Here is a 15,239-nt window from a genome sequence, read left to right as displayed (position 1 = left end):
GCATTATTTTAAAATACTATATAGACTGTTGCAGAGAGATGTTATTTGCTGTACATTCTTAATGCACTGTATATTAAGAATAAAATATCTTTACTCTATTAAAACAGTATTTACATTTATCACGCCAAATAATACACATCCTTAAGGATTATCTATTCTTTTTATAAATAAATGCAACAATTATTAAAATATTAATTTCATATTAACATCACCAGAAAAGAGAAGCTTGCCTTAAAATCTCAGAAGCTTCCTCTTGATGTTCTCCATTTTCGAGATACGGAGGTGTTAGTTCACGATAGGCGAGACAAACGCGTCTCGACGTGATGTCCTGTCGAAGCACAGAATGCTCCCATTTATATCTATTAAACAAAAACATCACATATTAATATTATTTCTATGAAATATAATTTTTCCTTTAATATTCCTAAGCAGAGTGTTATACCTTGCTGGACCATATAAAACCATGAGTGATCTAGCAGGCATTGGTAATCGTATTACTATGTTATCATCAGTATCTAAAGATCGTGTCTTGTGCATGTCTTTTTCTAGGATGGAATCGTATTTTGATACGTAGTCTAAATTATATCGTGTTATCGGACCATGATAAGGAGTCATAGTCAAAACAGAATCACCGAGAACGTTCACGGTTACTATTCGTTCTCCCCAAATCCAACAATCGTCCACGTGGGGATCGATAGACGCGCCTCGTTCAGAATCATATTCCAGTGAACATTGTTCAATAGTTTTAAAATCATGTAACAACGGGATTTCCTCAAATTTCTTCTGTACAAACTGTGTTGTTTTGGGAAAGCCGTTAAATGACCCTAATTGTAATTTTCGCTTCTTGAAATTACATTTTGGCCCAAAATTCTATAAGACGTATCAATTTAAATATAAAAATATAAATACATTCAAAATACTTTAGAGATATTATATACCTGTTTTCTTCTACCGCTTTGTGAAGCTTGCCAAGGAATATCATCGAGTGCTTTCATGAGCTCCTTACTCTCATCTTCCTTTAAAAAATCTAGCTGGGACATACACAATATATATAGTGTAATGTTTATTATATTATAAAAAGTATATTATAAAATATAATAATCATATTACCTTGATGTAAACACCAGGATAATCAATTAAATTCCCATCGTGATAAGGATGTTTCTTATATTCATCTATATCCCATCCAGGTGATAATTTATCACAATGTGGACAATAAATGTAACTTTTGTTTTTCTATAATAATACATATAAGTATATTTTTAACTACTTAAGAAATCAGACGATAAAAAATTAGATGTTTCATAAATTTGTGTAATTAAACTATGAATTTTTAGAAAACATGTTTTCTCAATTTTGGTGTTATAGAGATTTGTGTACATTTCCTTAAATCTATAGAATGATTTCAAAACAAAATAAGAAACAAGAAGTAAATGTTTTTTTTTTACACAAGCAAACTGGTTTTTCTGGTATTTTCAGCCATTTAAAGGAGCAGATTCAATCAAAAGACTAGTATACGATAGACAGTAAAAAAGGCACAACCAAGTGGTGAAATTCTCAGATAAATTTCTTTCTTAGATATATATATGTGTATATATATAATTCTTTTTAAAACCTCTGAAAACCATTTTTTAGAATAGTGTATGTGTGAAAGATAATAATCCTAAATAAAAAAGATACAGGATACATCGGATATACTGTTTTTCAAAAGGATACTCTTTTCTTATATACCTCTAAATATCCACAAATCATTTTTAAATTTCCAGTTTAACTTATTAAGATAAATTTTGTTTTTACATATGTATGTAATATATTATTGTATTTAAAATTGAAACATATTAAAGTCTCAGATAAAATATCTTTTCATAACATTTAGGTCCGTTTGCAATATGGTATAACTTTAAAATGGTTTAGTTTATTTATCTTTTTCTAATGTTTAAAACCAATAGCAAAGAAATATAGAATGAAATCTGCACTTTAAAATGATATATAAGATGAATATATTAAAAGAAATTTATTCTAAAAACAAGTCGCAAATTAAATAATATAAAAACAAACATTATTTTCCTACCAACCTAATAGTAATCGCCACAAACGTAAAATAGGAATAGAAATATTTATCAAACATTTTGCACATTAATTGGATTAGCTACATTTCTGAATAATCATATTGTAAATATATCATCAATCATTAATTGAAAGACTATCATCCATTTGCTATCACAGAACTAAAAAAATGGTCATTTTTTTGTTTGCAAAAATTATTGTAATGAGAATTCAATATAATAAAGGAAGAACTATACACTAATATTTTTATTTATTTACAATTAGCTTACATTAAACTCTCAATTTTAAAGATCACAAAATTTTAATGATTAAAACATTTAAACTGGAAAAATTTTGCTTTTTAGGTTATGTATTTGTTGTAACAAATAAGCGATGTGTATTGATAAAATTGATCGGGAAAAGTCCTTAAAATTAATGTGTTTTGCCGTAAATAAGTTGTTTCTTCGACTTTTGAGAAAGGAATTGCGCAACTAATCGCGAGAAATTCCGATACGAGTAACATTGATAGGTTAAGACACTCCGGTGGTCTACCTGTAACTCGTTCTTCAAATCTGGCTTCGAAATCTCATATTCGATTTCGCAAATCAAACAAGAGCGTATCCCTTTGCAACCGCATGGTCGCACAGTCTCCATTGTGTTTCTTTTTCCTTTCGATATCAAACAAAAAACATACGGAAGTCGAAAATATGGAAATATACTAGCAAGACTACAGTACAGTGCTGCCAACATTTGCCAATGCTGCGAATGTGTTCCAAAGTCGATTCTCGACAAGTTATCGTATCCATCGATATATCGATTTGAACAAAGAACTATTTATTCCTCATTCGATTAATTTAAAATATCACATCTAATTATTAAGTTCTAAAACAGAAAAATATTTATAATAGAAATTACTAAAATATGCTTACTAATAAATATTATAAAATATATAATAGATATGATAGACATGCATGTGGTTACTTAAATGCGATCATTAATAACCATTTAATAAACCTAATAAATAAAGTGACGTCAAATGACGTTTCAATGATGTTTTACTGACATTAAAGATGTCGTTAAGACATTACCCAGTTAGCACACAATATTTATGATAAATATTAATAAATATTTATCATAAATATTTTTTTATAAAATGTTATGAATATACATTTTATACTTTATATTTTATGTACATGATGAAAATAATTATAAAAATTTTTATTTAAAATGTTAGTAAAATATTTACAAAATATTTTCTAAAATATTTATGATAATAAAAAATAAATATTTACTAAAATATTTTATAAAATATTTCAGTAAATATTTATGATAAATAAAATAATAAATATTATAGCAAGAATTTACAAATCTCACAAGTCATCACAAAGAATTTTATTTAATTACACAGGCACACAAAAGAAAAAAAGTGTCATGTCCGAGAGACTGCACCTATGTATCCCTATGTATTTTGACGCCCTGAAACTGAATATAACCTCAGAATTGCTCCATCAGATCAAGATTTTCTTTTACACTCAAAAAATTACTAAACGTTTCTTAAAATTACACACTATTTAACATGGTAAAAAAAAATTCTGACCTGATGGAGTAATTCTGAAGTCGGTTTCAGGGCGTCAAATACATATGGATACATAGGTGTAGTCCCTCCGATATAACACTTTTTTTATTTTGTGTGCCTGTGTTATTGTATTATATTAACATATATTTTCTAGTTGCATTCTTATTTAAACAAATAATAAAAGTTGTTCCAGATGCTATTCCGCCTTTGTAAAAATAGTAAAAAATTACAATTTTATATATGTTTATATAAATAATATATTTTAATTATATATATTTTATTTTTTCAATAACGTATATACAGGGTGTCTCACAATTAATGATAAATCTTTCGCAATATGGGTAGAATGGATTAAACTGAGTCGAAAAGTTCTGTACCACTTTGCGATCTGCGCAACAGTTAACGAGTTATAAATTAATAAAAATTCCAAATTAATCCCGCCCATCGGCAAATCCAAGCGTGTGATTGAGGTTGCTAAGCATGCAGGGCGGGAAGTTTGCTAGCAGCAACGCGGCTACGCAAGAATGGCGCGTAACGCTGCCCCCTCCTTTCATAGTCATGAATGTCCACCGTCATTTTTTTCAAGTAAACTCCCCGCCCTGCACGTTTGGCAACTTCAATCACGCGCTTGGATTTGGCGATGGATGGAACTAATTCGGATACTTTAATAATTTATAACTCGTTAACTATTGCGAAGATCGCAAAGTGGTACAAGACTTTTTGACTCAGTTTGATCCATTCTACCTACATGCGAGATATTTATCATTAATTGTCAGACACCCTGTATATTGACCTGATGTACCAGTTATACATATACACATATCAGCACAAACTGTTCATAGGTTATCACAAGGAATTAGTTTACGGTGACAACAGAGGTTAAGAAACGTTCACTGAGATCGCGACTTGGATGGGTGACCACTTGGGAATTTCCGAAAAAATATTCCTAGAATAGAATTTCTTTGCGAAAATTGTTTTTTAAAATATTATAAAAATATTGTTTTGCTCAATGGAATTATGTGGTGTAATAAGTATTTATGCCGATATTTCAAACATTTTCAAAATAATTATTATAAATTTATCATAAATATTTTGCAAACGTTTATGATAAATATTTATGATCTGTCAAATTTAAAACCATAAAAATATTTATTAAATGTTTATAAAATATTAAAATAAATATTATAAATATTTAGTAAATATTTTATAAATATGTATTTTGTGCTATTTGGGTGATTATTATTTTTTAGTGATTTTCTGATTAAGAATAGGATACTGTCATTGACAGAACTAGTGTATTGTTATTGAAAAATAGTGCATATATTACTGAATAAAATATTACAGTATAAGTATATCAGTGAAAACAGACTATTCATTGCCTTTCAGTGAATAATACACTAATTTCAATTTAGGGAGTAACAAGTTTTTATTATAATTATTTATAATTATATATCATATATATATATATATATATATATATCGTGTTATATGTATATTGAAATATATGTAATAACATATAATGATATATAATTATATATAATCGTATGTAATTATGTATAATTATATGTAATGACTATATCAAATTGTATACAATCATTATATAATTATAATTATACATAATAATACTTAATTATATATATTTTAATATACGGAGTGGGACAAAAGTCTGGATACACCTAAATAACTTAAATATAAGTTTTACAGAAAAGTGTTTTAGACAAAAGTTGTATAGTTCAAAAAAATCTATTTATTAATCTTATCAATTTGACCTTAAGTGGCATTGCCAAGGTCAGATCAAGGTGAGGTCAATATTTTTAAATAGAACCCTATTTTTAATTTCAGAATCTAATTGCTGGTGTCAAGACCTTTCCAAAACTCTACAAGAAATTTTATTTTTGTTGACTATTCTCCGAGTTGTGAGGCTTGAAAGTTACAGTACACTGTAGCTTTTAAGTCTCACAACTCGGAAAGTACTCAATAAAAATAAACTTTCTTGTAGTGTTTTAGAAAACTCTTGACACCAGCTATTAGATTCTGGAATCAAAAACAGAGTGTTCTATTTAAAAAATGTGATTTCGATCTGATCTTGGCGATCGCCATCCAAGATCAAATTGATAAAATCAGTAAATAAATCTTTTTAAACCATACAACTTTTGTTTGAAACACTTTTCTGCAAAACTTATATTTTCTGAGTTACTTAGGTGTATCTAGACTTCTGTCTCATCCTGTATATGGACATTTAATACATAATTATGTATAACTATAATAATAATATTAATTATACAGGAAAAATTATTTACCGGGTTGTTCTGAGATTTACTTATAAAACAAATAATAAATTATAGTAATTTATGTTTCTCCCTCATCTTTTTTACGATTAAAAATGATATAAAAAGTTAATAAATATTATTCAGTGACTTTTGTTATCTTTTAGTTATAAGTTATCGCAATCTGAGATACTGTTGGTATTATATTCTGAACTTTAGACGTTCTCCTTACAGTCGCAGACCGTTGCTTTATGCTGTGAGGATGATTTCAAAAATCTGCTTCGTGCTTTTGTTGGCACTTCCTGCTAGTTTTGCTGGTAAGTATTTTTCTAAATTTTCAGTTGACCGTTATTCATTATTTTGTAAAATCCTTTGAAATTGTTTGCGAAATGTACTATATTTACTTTTTTACCTATTAATTTCTTATATTATAAAAAGTTTTTGTCATTTGTGAAAGAAAAACAATTCAGCAAAAAGAAAAAAAATAACAGATTCTCTTCATTTATTCCATGTTGCTAATAACTACTTTTCAAAAAGGAACAAGAGTTAAATATATATACAAAATATGTATGTACAAACGTATAAATGTATATATTCAGAATGTATAAAAATATTCATTTGAATATACACAAAATATAAAAAATATTATTGTAAAAATATAAATCCATTTTTGAACGCTTTTTTATTTCCTTATAATCAGATAAGTAAATGCTTTTTTTACATATTTTCACACCTAAAAAACCTTCAATTTTCTTGACTTTTAAAGTTTTTTTTTTTTTCGATTAAAAAACTATTTTTTTTTTTAACGTTATAATCAATTAGGATTAATTTTTTATTGAATATTTTTGCAGAGGATAAGTGTCCAAACATTATCGGTAGAACCCAGTGGACCAATGTCCCCGCTGGAGATGTCAACTATTTAATAATACCAATACCTTACGTGATAATACAGCATACGACAACCAACACATGTAATACGCGTGAGACATGTACAGCTCGTGTTAACAGCGTTCGAAGACACCATATGGATACACTTGGCTGGGATGACATTCGTTACTCGTAAGCTATATAATTTCGATTATAGTTATACAAGTTTTTAAATTGTTCTGATCAATACCAATTCTTAACCAATTATTCGCCTTATTTATTATTGTAATAATACTATTTCTTGTTTACGTATGAATCAATGACTGCGTTCAGCAGACTCAACATGTTGAGATATTCTTTTAGATCATCCAATCAGACTTTCAGATTTAGAATACCAATAACAGCGAGCGCTCACTCAACTGTTGAGTCTGCTGAACGCAGCCAATGATCTTATATCTTACTTATATAGGGTGTTCCAAACCACTCGCATAATCGCACGTAAAAAGATAAAAAAGATTGAGATAAATCAAAACGTCTTATATTATTTTGCATTATTTACAATAATTTTCAAGTTATAAAATATTGAAGTCGTACGAATAAGACTGTGTGGAGAGAAAACGCTTGTTCGCATGAGCTGTGGGGCGATGGAATGGTACCCTGCTAAAAGTTTCGGATAGGATTTTAATACGAACTTTTTCGAACTTTTACAAACAGTTCCGAAATCTGTGTTCGTTCTAAACCAAATCAAATTTGTAATTTTTTTCAATCCGTACATCAATTCCAAGTTTTATCTGAATGAATCCGAAACAGTCATTTAATCTTTTTTAATCCTGGAGTCCAATCTGAATGAACCCAAAACCTATCTTGTTCAATCCTTCTCAATCCGTGAGTTCAATCCAAATGAATCCGAGGCTTGTTCAGACAAGGTTTTCAATCTCGAGTTTTAATCGGAATGAACAATCCGGTAACAATCCAAAAAAAACTTTTTAACTATATTTCTTTCTATCTTTTTTTTTCTATCTGCGTAAATCCATTTTTGTACAAAATCTGTATCCGAATCTTTTCAACACTTTCACCAGGTTAGTGCGTAGCGTGCGACGAAGGATAGCATGTCCGATACTATTTGATCTATGCTATGTTTGTTTGAATATTTCATGCTTTTAAAGATTAAAAAAAGTATTCTATTAATTATCAATTATTTTTATTTATATACAAAAAAAATTTGTACCAAATTAATAATCATACATTGTCTCTTATATAAACAAGAATACAAATTTCTTTTTAAAAATTTGATAATCTTGGACATAAATAAAGAAATTTTGTTTAGTTTCATCAAGAAAAAAAATATTATATATATATTTATATGTATATAAGACAATAATTGTTGATTTAATATTAATTATTTTTTTTCAAAGCTTCTTGATTGGCGGTGATGGAAACGTATACGAAGGACGCGGATGGACACGCGAAGGAGGACACACATACGGATATAATAAAGAATCTATCGGTATAGCTTTCATTGGAAATTTTCAGAGTAAGTATAGATAAATCTTGGGAAACTTATCTGTCACAATTGTTTCAACAATATTTATATTAACATTTATATATTATTTTGTATACTGAAAATTAAATATTTTAACGAATTTGTTTCAGACAAAGAAGCTAGTCAGAACATGTTAGACATCGCACACCAATTAATTAAATGTGGAAAATCCCAACATATCCTTCGAAACAATGTACGCGTGCTCGGTGCACGACAGGTGACCGCATCAACTGGTCCTGGAAATCAACTCTACACCCAGATCCAAAATTGGCCTGAATGGAGTAGTGAACCATAGACGAGTGTTTGGGAAGTGAATGTTTTTGATTGAATAAAGATAGTATTTATGCAAAGAAAGCACGTTTTTCGCAATATTGCAGGATAGTTGGTAACATGACCATAAATGGGCAATTTTTGGGGTAGGGGATATTGCCATCCGTGGACGGCAAAATGGGCAAAATCAATATTCTCGTACGGTTCACCATGCGCACTTTTGTCACGTGACTTCATGCCTCCCCTGACCAGGAGACTTCGCTGCCTGCACCCCTGACAGAGGGCTCTGCCCCCTGGACCATCGCTGGAGGGGGAGGTTGCCCCCCCAGACTCCCCCTCGCTGCGCAACATAATTGGAGATGTTGCAATACTCTTCTGCGGTGTGACGCAAAAAAGCGTACTTTCTTTGCATAAAATACCGTATACACTGTGGAGCCGAGCGCGTTCTCAACTTCGGACGCTGTTTTCAGTCGAGAACGGCAAAACTCGGGGATACATAATGTACTATTGTTGAAGATTGTGCGTGAATCGGCCAGCTTGTGTATAAAAGATACTTTATTATATGTATAAGTACAGAAAATACAATGATACTTTCCGAAAGGAGGAAAGGAACTTTAAAGTGAGAGCGAACGCGTTAGACAAAGAAAGAAAGATGGCGCGGGCAAGTAATTACAAAGGTAGACATTAAATTGCGCTATTCTCGACAATATTTAAGTTTCATATCAAACAAGAAATTTTTAATTGATTTATTTCTATGCTATAGCAAAAAATCTTAATCGTTCTATTCTCTGCTTTTGTAGCAAAAAGTTTTTTAACGAATTTTTTTTAAGGGATTAAGCTACAGTAGAATTAAAAAAAATTAGAAATTTTTTTGGCTTAAATAATACTTTAAGGTCTTAACAATAAACTACAAAATGTATCATAAGTAAGAAAAGCTTTGTAATAGATATTAAGCTCTGTTATAACTTATTAAACACTAATTGAAACTTGAAACACGTTGTGAGGCTCAAAAGCTACAGTGTACTGTAACTTTCAAGCGTCATAACTCAAAAAATACTTAACAAAAAAAAACTTTCTTGTAAAGTTTTGGAAAGCTTTCAAAAGCGACTACAAGAAAGTGCAATAAAAGATATAATGTTAGAGTATCGATAATATCCTAATGAAAGGGGGGTATTGGTACTTCCTTAACATTTTATATTTTTTATTGCATTTTTTTGTAGTCGATTTCAAGAGCTTTCCAAAACACTATAAATAAGTTTATTTTTGTTAAGTACTTTCCGAGTTATGACGCTTGAAAGTTACAATACACTGTAGCTTTCAAGCCTCATAACTCGGAAAATACTCAATGAAAATAAACTTTCTTGTAGTGTTTTAGAAAACTCTTGACACCAGCTATTAGATTCTGGAATCAAAAACAGAATGTTCTATTTAAAAAATGTGATTTCGATCTGATCTTGGCGATCGCCATCCAAGATCAAATTGATAAAATCAGTAAATAAATCTTTTTAAACCATACAACTTTTGTCTGAAACACTTTTCTGCAAAACTTATATTTTCTGAGTTACTTAGGTGTATCTAGACTTCTGTCTCATCCTGTATATGGACATTTAATACATAATTATGTATAACTATAATAATAATATTAATTATACAGGAAAAATTATTTACCGGGTTGTTCTGAGATTTACTTATAAAACAAATAATAAATTATAGTAATTTATGTTTCTCCCTCATCTTTTTTACGATTAAAAATGATATAAAAAGTTAATAAATATTATTCAGTGACTTTTGTTATCTTTTAGTTATAGGTTATCGCAATCCGAGATATTGGTATTATATTCTGAACTTTAGACGTTCTTCTTACAGTCGCAGACCGTTGCTTTATGCTGTGAAGATGATTTCAAAAATCTGCTTCGTGCTTTTGTTGGCACTTCCTGCTAGTTTTGCTGGTAAGTATTTTTCTAAATTTTCAGTTGACCGTTATTCATTATTTTGTAAAATCCTTTGAAATTGTTTGCGAAATGTACTATATTTACTTTTTTACCTATTAATTCCTTATATTATAAAAATTTTTTGTTATTTGGAAAAAAAACAGTTCAGCAAAAAAAATAACATAAATTCTCTTCATTTGTTTGATATTGCTAATAACTACTTTTCTAAAAAGAACAAGAATTAAACATATATACAGAATATACATGTACAAATGTATAAATGTATATATTCAGAATGTATAAAAATATGCATTTAAATATACACAAAGTATAAAAGATTGTTGTAAAAATATAAATCCATTTTTAATCGCTTTTTTATTTTCTTATTATTCAGATAAGTAAATGTTTTTTTTTGCATTTTTTTGACACCTAAAGAACCTTCAATTTCTTTGACTTTTAAAGTCTTCTCTTCTCGATTAAAAAACTATTTTTCTTTAACGTTATAATCAAATAAGATTAATTTTTTATTGAATGTTTTTGCAGAGGACAAATGTCCAAACATTATCAGTAGAACTCAGTGGACCAGTGTCCCCGCTGGAGATGTCAATTATTTAATAGTACCAATACCTTACGTGATAATACAGCATACGACCACCGACAAATGTAATACGCGCGAGACATGTACAGCTCGAGTTGACAGCATTCGTGGATACCATATGGATACACTCGGCTGGGATGACATTGGTTACTCGTAAGCTATATTATTTCGATTATGGTTATATGATTTTTTAAATCATTCTGATCGATACTAATTTTTAACTAATTATTTGCCTTATTTATTATTGTAATAATACTATTTCTTGTTTACATATGAATCAATGATCTTACTTATATAGGGTGTCCCAAACCACTTGCATGATCGCACGTGAAAAGGTAAAAAAGATTGAGATAAATCAAAACGTTATATTATTTTGCATTATTTATAATAATTTTCAAGTTATAAAATATTAAAGTCGTACGAATAAGAGTGTGTGGAGAGAAAGCGCTTGTTCGCATAAGTTGTAGGGCGAGAAAATGGTACCCTGATAAAAGTTTTGATTAGGATTTTAATACAAACATTTCCAAACTTTTACGAACAGTTTTGAAATCTATGTTCGTCCTAAACCGAATCAAATTTGTAACTTTTCTCAATCCGTGCATCAATTCCAAGTTCTATCTGAATAAATCCGAAACAGTCATTCAATCTTTTACAATCCTGGAGTCCAATCCAAATAAACCCAAAACTTATCTTAATAATTTGTTCAATCCTTCTCAATCTGTGAGTCCAGTCTAAATGAATCCGACGCTCGTACGGACAAGGTTTTCAATCTCGAGTTTTAATCGGAATGAACAATCCGGTAACAATTCGAAAAAAAACTTTTTAACTATATTTCTTTCTATCTTTCTTTTTTTTCTATCTGCGTTAATCTATTTTTATACGAAATCTGTATCCGAATCTTTCCAACACTTTCACCAAGGTAGTGGGTAGCGTGCGACGAAAGGAGGGATAGCATGTCTGATACTATTTGATCTATGTTTATTTGGATATTTCATGCTCTTAAAGATTAAGTAAAATGTATTCTAGTAATTATCAATTATTTTTATTTGTATACAAAAACATTTGTACCAAATTAATAATCATACATTGTCTCATATATAAGTAAGAATACAAATTTCTTTTTAAAAATTTGATAATCTTAAACATAAATGAAGAAATTTTGTTTAGTTTCATCAAGAAAAAAATATATTATATGTATATTTATATGTATATAAGACAATGATTGTTGATTTAATATTAATTATTTTTTTTAAAGATTCTTGATTGGCGATGATGGAAACGTATACGAAGGATGCGGATGGACCCGCGAAGGAGCACACACGTACGGATATAATAAAAAGTCTATCGGTATAGCTTTCATTGGAAATTTTCAGAGTAAGTATAGATAAATCTTGTGAAACTTATTTGTCACAATTGTTTCAACAATATTTATATTAACATTTATATATTATTTTGTATACTCGAAATTAAATATTTTGACGAATTTGTTTCAGACAAAGAAGCTAGTCAGAACATGTTAGACACCGCACACCAATTAATTAAATGTGGAAAATCCCAACATATCCTTCGAAACAATGTACGCGTGCTTGGTGCACGACAGGTGACCGCAACAGCTAGTCCTGGAAATCAACTCTACGCCCAGATCCAAAATTGGCCTGAATGGAGTAGCGAACCTTAGACGAGAAGTGGATGTTTTCGATATAATAAAGATATTTATGCAAAGGAAGCACGTTTTTCGCAATATTGCGGGACAGTTGGTAACATGGCCATAAATGGGCAATTTTTGGGGTAGGGGATATTGCCATCCGTGGACGGCAAAATGAACAAAATCAATATCTCGTATGGTTCCACATGCGCACTTTTGTCACGTGACTCCGCGCCTTCTCTGATTAAGAAGTTTCGCCCTTGACCAGAGGGCTTCGCCGCCTGGACCATCGCGGGGGGGAGGGCTCCGCCCCCCCTCCCCATAGACCCCCTCTTGCCACGCAACATAGTTGGAGATGTTGCAATACTCTTCTGCAATGTGACGCATAAAGCGCGTACTTCCTTTGCATAAAATACCGTATGCACCGTGAAGTCGAGCGCGTTCTCAACTTCGGACGTTGTTTTCAGTCGAGAACGGCAAAGCTCGGCTCTGGGGTACATAATGTACTATTGTTGAAGATTGTACATGAATTGATCAGCTTGTGTATACGTACACAATTCAAAAAAATTCAAATAAACTACTTTATTCCTTATCTTTTATTGTTCAAATATTGATATTACTTTTTTTTATAATAAAAAATGGCGGCGATACGTATCCGCTTGTAAAGGCTTTCTATTTTGACATCACACGGGCGAAAAGATTTCTTCCATAATTTTTTGTCTAGACTAAAAATCCAAAGATATTTTGAATCTAGATATATTTTCTATAGAAGTACGGAAATTTTTTTTCGTTTTTTGCAAAAATGGTGCATAAATGAAAAAATATTGTAGTGTTTAACAAAAAAAAATGACGAGAAAATTATTTATAACAAAAAAAGTTTACAGTGAAATTAAAATTCCGTAAGTACTTCCGTGTAGAATATTATTTTAAAACTGCCTAAAATTTGAAGTTAATCGATAAAAATTGGACCGAGTTATCCTTCCGCCCAATTTAAAAAACATAATTTTGAGAAAAACGTGTTTTAAGTTTCAATTAGTGTTTAATAAGCTTTAACAGAGCTTAATATCTATTACAAAGCTTTTCTTACTTATGATACATTTTGTAGTTTATTTTTAAGACCTTAAAGTATTATTTAAGCCAAAAAAAGTTTCAAATTTTTTAAAATTCTACTGTAGCCTAATTCCTTAAAAAAAATTCATTAAAAAACGTTCTACTACAAAAGCAGAGAATAGAACAATTATAATTTTTTGTTATAGCATACAGATTAATCAATTAAAAATTTCTTGTTTGATATGAAACTTAAATATTGTAAGGATAGCGCGATGTAACGTTAATCTTTGTAATCACTTGTCCGGCCGCGCTATCTTTCTTTGTCTAGCGCGTTTACTCTCACTTTAACTTATGACTTATTATACCAACTAATAGCTTATTGTAGAAGACTCATAATGTAGAGTACATAGTGCGTAAAGCACAAGACATAAGGGGTCGAAAAATTCGTATGGATAAATTTTTAATGCTTTATGTCATGTGGTTATGTTAATATAAGCCGTGCTAACTCATAACCACAACAAAATTCGATGCAATTCGATTGCGATAATTCCACGGGCTCATAGTTCCAAGCCAGCTATCGACACCGCATTGTATGTACATATTTATTTAATAAATAAATAGTCCGATATGATACAAAATAAAATATTGAGATTAGAACATAAAGCTTTTATACACAAGTATGTGCGAGAGCACGCGATACGCTATGTACTATGCCTTATGCGTTATGCCAAAGTCTGTGCTGTGATCTTAAGCCTGTTCTATAGCCTAATTTACACCGAACACTTGATACGCATACTAACAAGTAACTTTCTATTAAATTGTTTTAATTTTGACAATACGTGTAAATGTATATGTGATATCTATATTTAATTAATTATCTTGATTCATATTGTACCAGCTTAATATACTATTCATTAAATTTGTTACCGAAATTAAGATAATTGAATAGAAAGTTACTAAATATTACGCGTATCAAGTATTCGGTGTAAACAAAGCCTATAATAGCAGTAAACACAAAATGTAAGGTTAAAACGTATAACGTAAGAAATGAAAATTTTTCATTCGCTTACGAGCTCTTAAAACCACATCTTACAACCTGACGGGCTTGTGTTTATGCTATTGTAAAACAGGCTTAATAGCTTATTGTAGAAAGCTTATAATATTTAAGATGGTCTTGAAATAAGTTTATAGAATATCAATCTAAATGTTGTCAATCTAAACCTGTAATCTGATGAATTTGATACTTTCCTGAAGCAGAGAGGAACCTGAGAGCGGCCACGGCGGTTTATTTTCCTATAACGCTTCGAAACTCCCGTACACTAGTGACGCACATCTATTCTGGTCAGAATGGGAACTACGTGTCACATCCATTTTGCAACCCGCCGTTAAAAACAGTGTGGATGTTAGCACGGACAACAACCCACATCCATCTCTCGAGAAATGGAT

At 30.1% G+C, this 15,239-nt stretch overlaps 3 protein-coding genes across 3 annotated transcripts; 2 read left to right on the top strand and 1 right to left on the bottom strand.

Moving 5' to 3' along the window:
- Positions 1-23: 23 nt before the first annotated feature.
- LOC120356879 (alpha-ketoglutarate-dependent dioxygenase alkB homolog 4-like) lies at positions 24-2,937 on the bottom strand. Its single transcript, XM_039459275.1, has 5 exons — positions 2,599-2,937; positions 1,111-1,236; positions 939-1,031; positions 443-870; positions 24-359 (listed from the first exon to the last, which is right to left on the bottom strand). The coding sequence occupies exons 1-5, from the start codon at positions 2,794-2,796 to the stop codon at positions 209-211; spliced, it is 996 nt and encodes a 331-aa protein (XP_039315209.1). The 5' UTR covers positions 2,797-2,937; the 3' UTR covers positions 24-208.
- A 3,186-nt stretch (positions 2,938-6,123) lies between these two features.
- Positions 6,124-9,714, top strand: LOC120356878 (peptidoglycan-recognition protein 1-like). Its single transcript, XM_039459274.1, has 4 exons — positions 6,124-6,206; positions 6,741-6,948; positions 8,172-8,290; positions 8,410-9,714. The coding sequence occupies exons 1-4, from the start codon at positions 6,152-6,154 to the stop codon at positions 8,592-8,594; spliced, it is 567 nt and encodes a 188-aa protein (XP_039315208.1). The 5' UTR covers positions 6,124-6,151; the 3' UTR covers positions 8,595-9,714.
- A 648-nt stretch (positions 9,715-10,362) lies between these two features.
- LOC105203112 (peptidoglycan-recognition protein 1) lies at positions 10,363-13,335 on the top strand. Its single transcript, XM_011171876.3, has 4 exons — positions 10,363-10,518; positions 11,044-11,251; positions 12,354-12,472; positions 12,592-13,335. Exons 1-4 carry the CDS (start codon positions 10,464-10,466, stop codon positions 12,774-12,776), a joined length of 567 nt encoding a protein of 188 aa, XP_011170178.1. The 5' UTR covers positions 10,363-10,463; the 3' UTR covers positions 12,777-13,335.
- The last annotated feature ends 1,904 nt before the right edge of the window (positions 13,336-15,239 follow it).

This window comes from Solenopsis invicta, unplaced genomic scaffold (assembly GCF_016802725.1).
Source record: "Solenopsis invicta isolate M01_SB unplaced genomic scaffold, UNIL_Sinv_3.0 scaffold_161, whole genome shotgun sequence".
Taxonomy (NCBI): Eukaryota; Metazoa; Arthropoda; class Insecta; order Hymenoptera; family Formicidae; genus Solenopsis; species Solenopsis invicta.
This window is presented reverse-complemented; position numbering and strand designations above follow the sequence as displayed.

Bases quoted from the DNA above. Each gene is read 5' to 3' on its own strand.
- LOC120356879 (XM_039459275.1), bottom strand. From the start codon at position 2,796: ATGTTGGCAGCACTGTACTGTAGTCTTGCTAGTATATTTCCATATTTT. The intron at 1,237-2,598 runs GTAGACCACCGG...GTATTATTATAG, and splicing joins ATTTGAAGAACGAGTTACAG to AAAAACAAAAGTTACATTTA. The intron at 360-442 runs GTATAACACTCT...TTTGTTTAATAG, and splicing joins GTTTTATATGGTCCAGCAAG to ATATAAATGGGAGCATTCTG.
- LOC120356878 (XM_039459274.1), top strand. From the start codon at position 6,152: ATGATTTCAAAAATCTGCTTCGTGCTTTTGTTGGCACTTCCTGCTAGT. The intron at 6,949-8,171 runs GTAAGCTATATA...TTTTTTTCAAAG, and splicing joins TGGGATGACATTCGTTACTC to CTTCTTGATTGGCGGTGATG. The intron at 8,291-8,409 runs GTAAGTATAGAT...AATTTGTTTCAG, and splicing joins TTTCATTGGAAATTTTCAGA to ACAAAGAAGCTAGTCAGAAC.
- LOC105203112 (XM_011171876.3), top strand. From the start codon at position 10,464: ATGATTTCAAAAATCTGCTTCGTGCTTTTGTTGGCACTTCCTGCTAGT. The intron at 10,519-11,043 runs GTAAGTATTTTT...ATGTTTTTGCAG, and splicing joins ACTTCCTGCTAGTTTTGCTG to AGGACAAATGTCCAAACATT. The intron at 11,252-12,353 runs GTAAGCTATATT...TTTTTTTTAAAG, and splicing joins TGGGATGACATTGGTTACTC to ATTCTTGATTGGCGATGATG.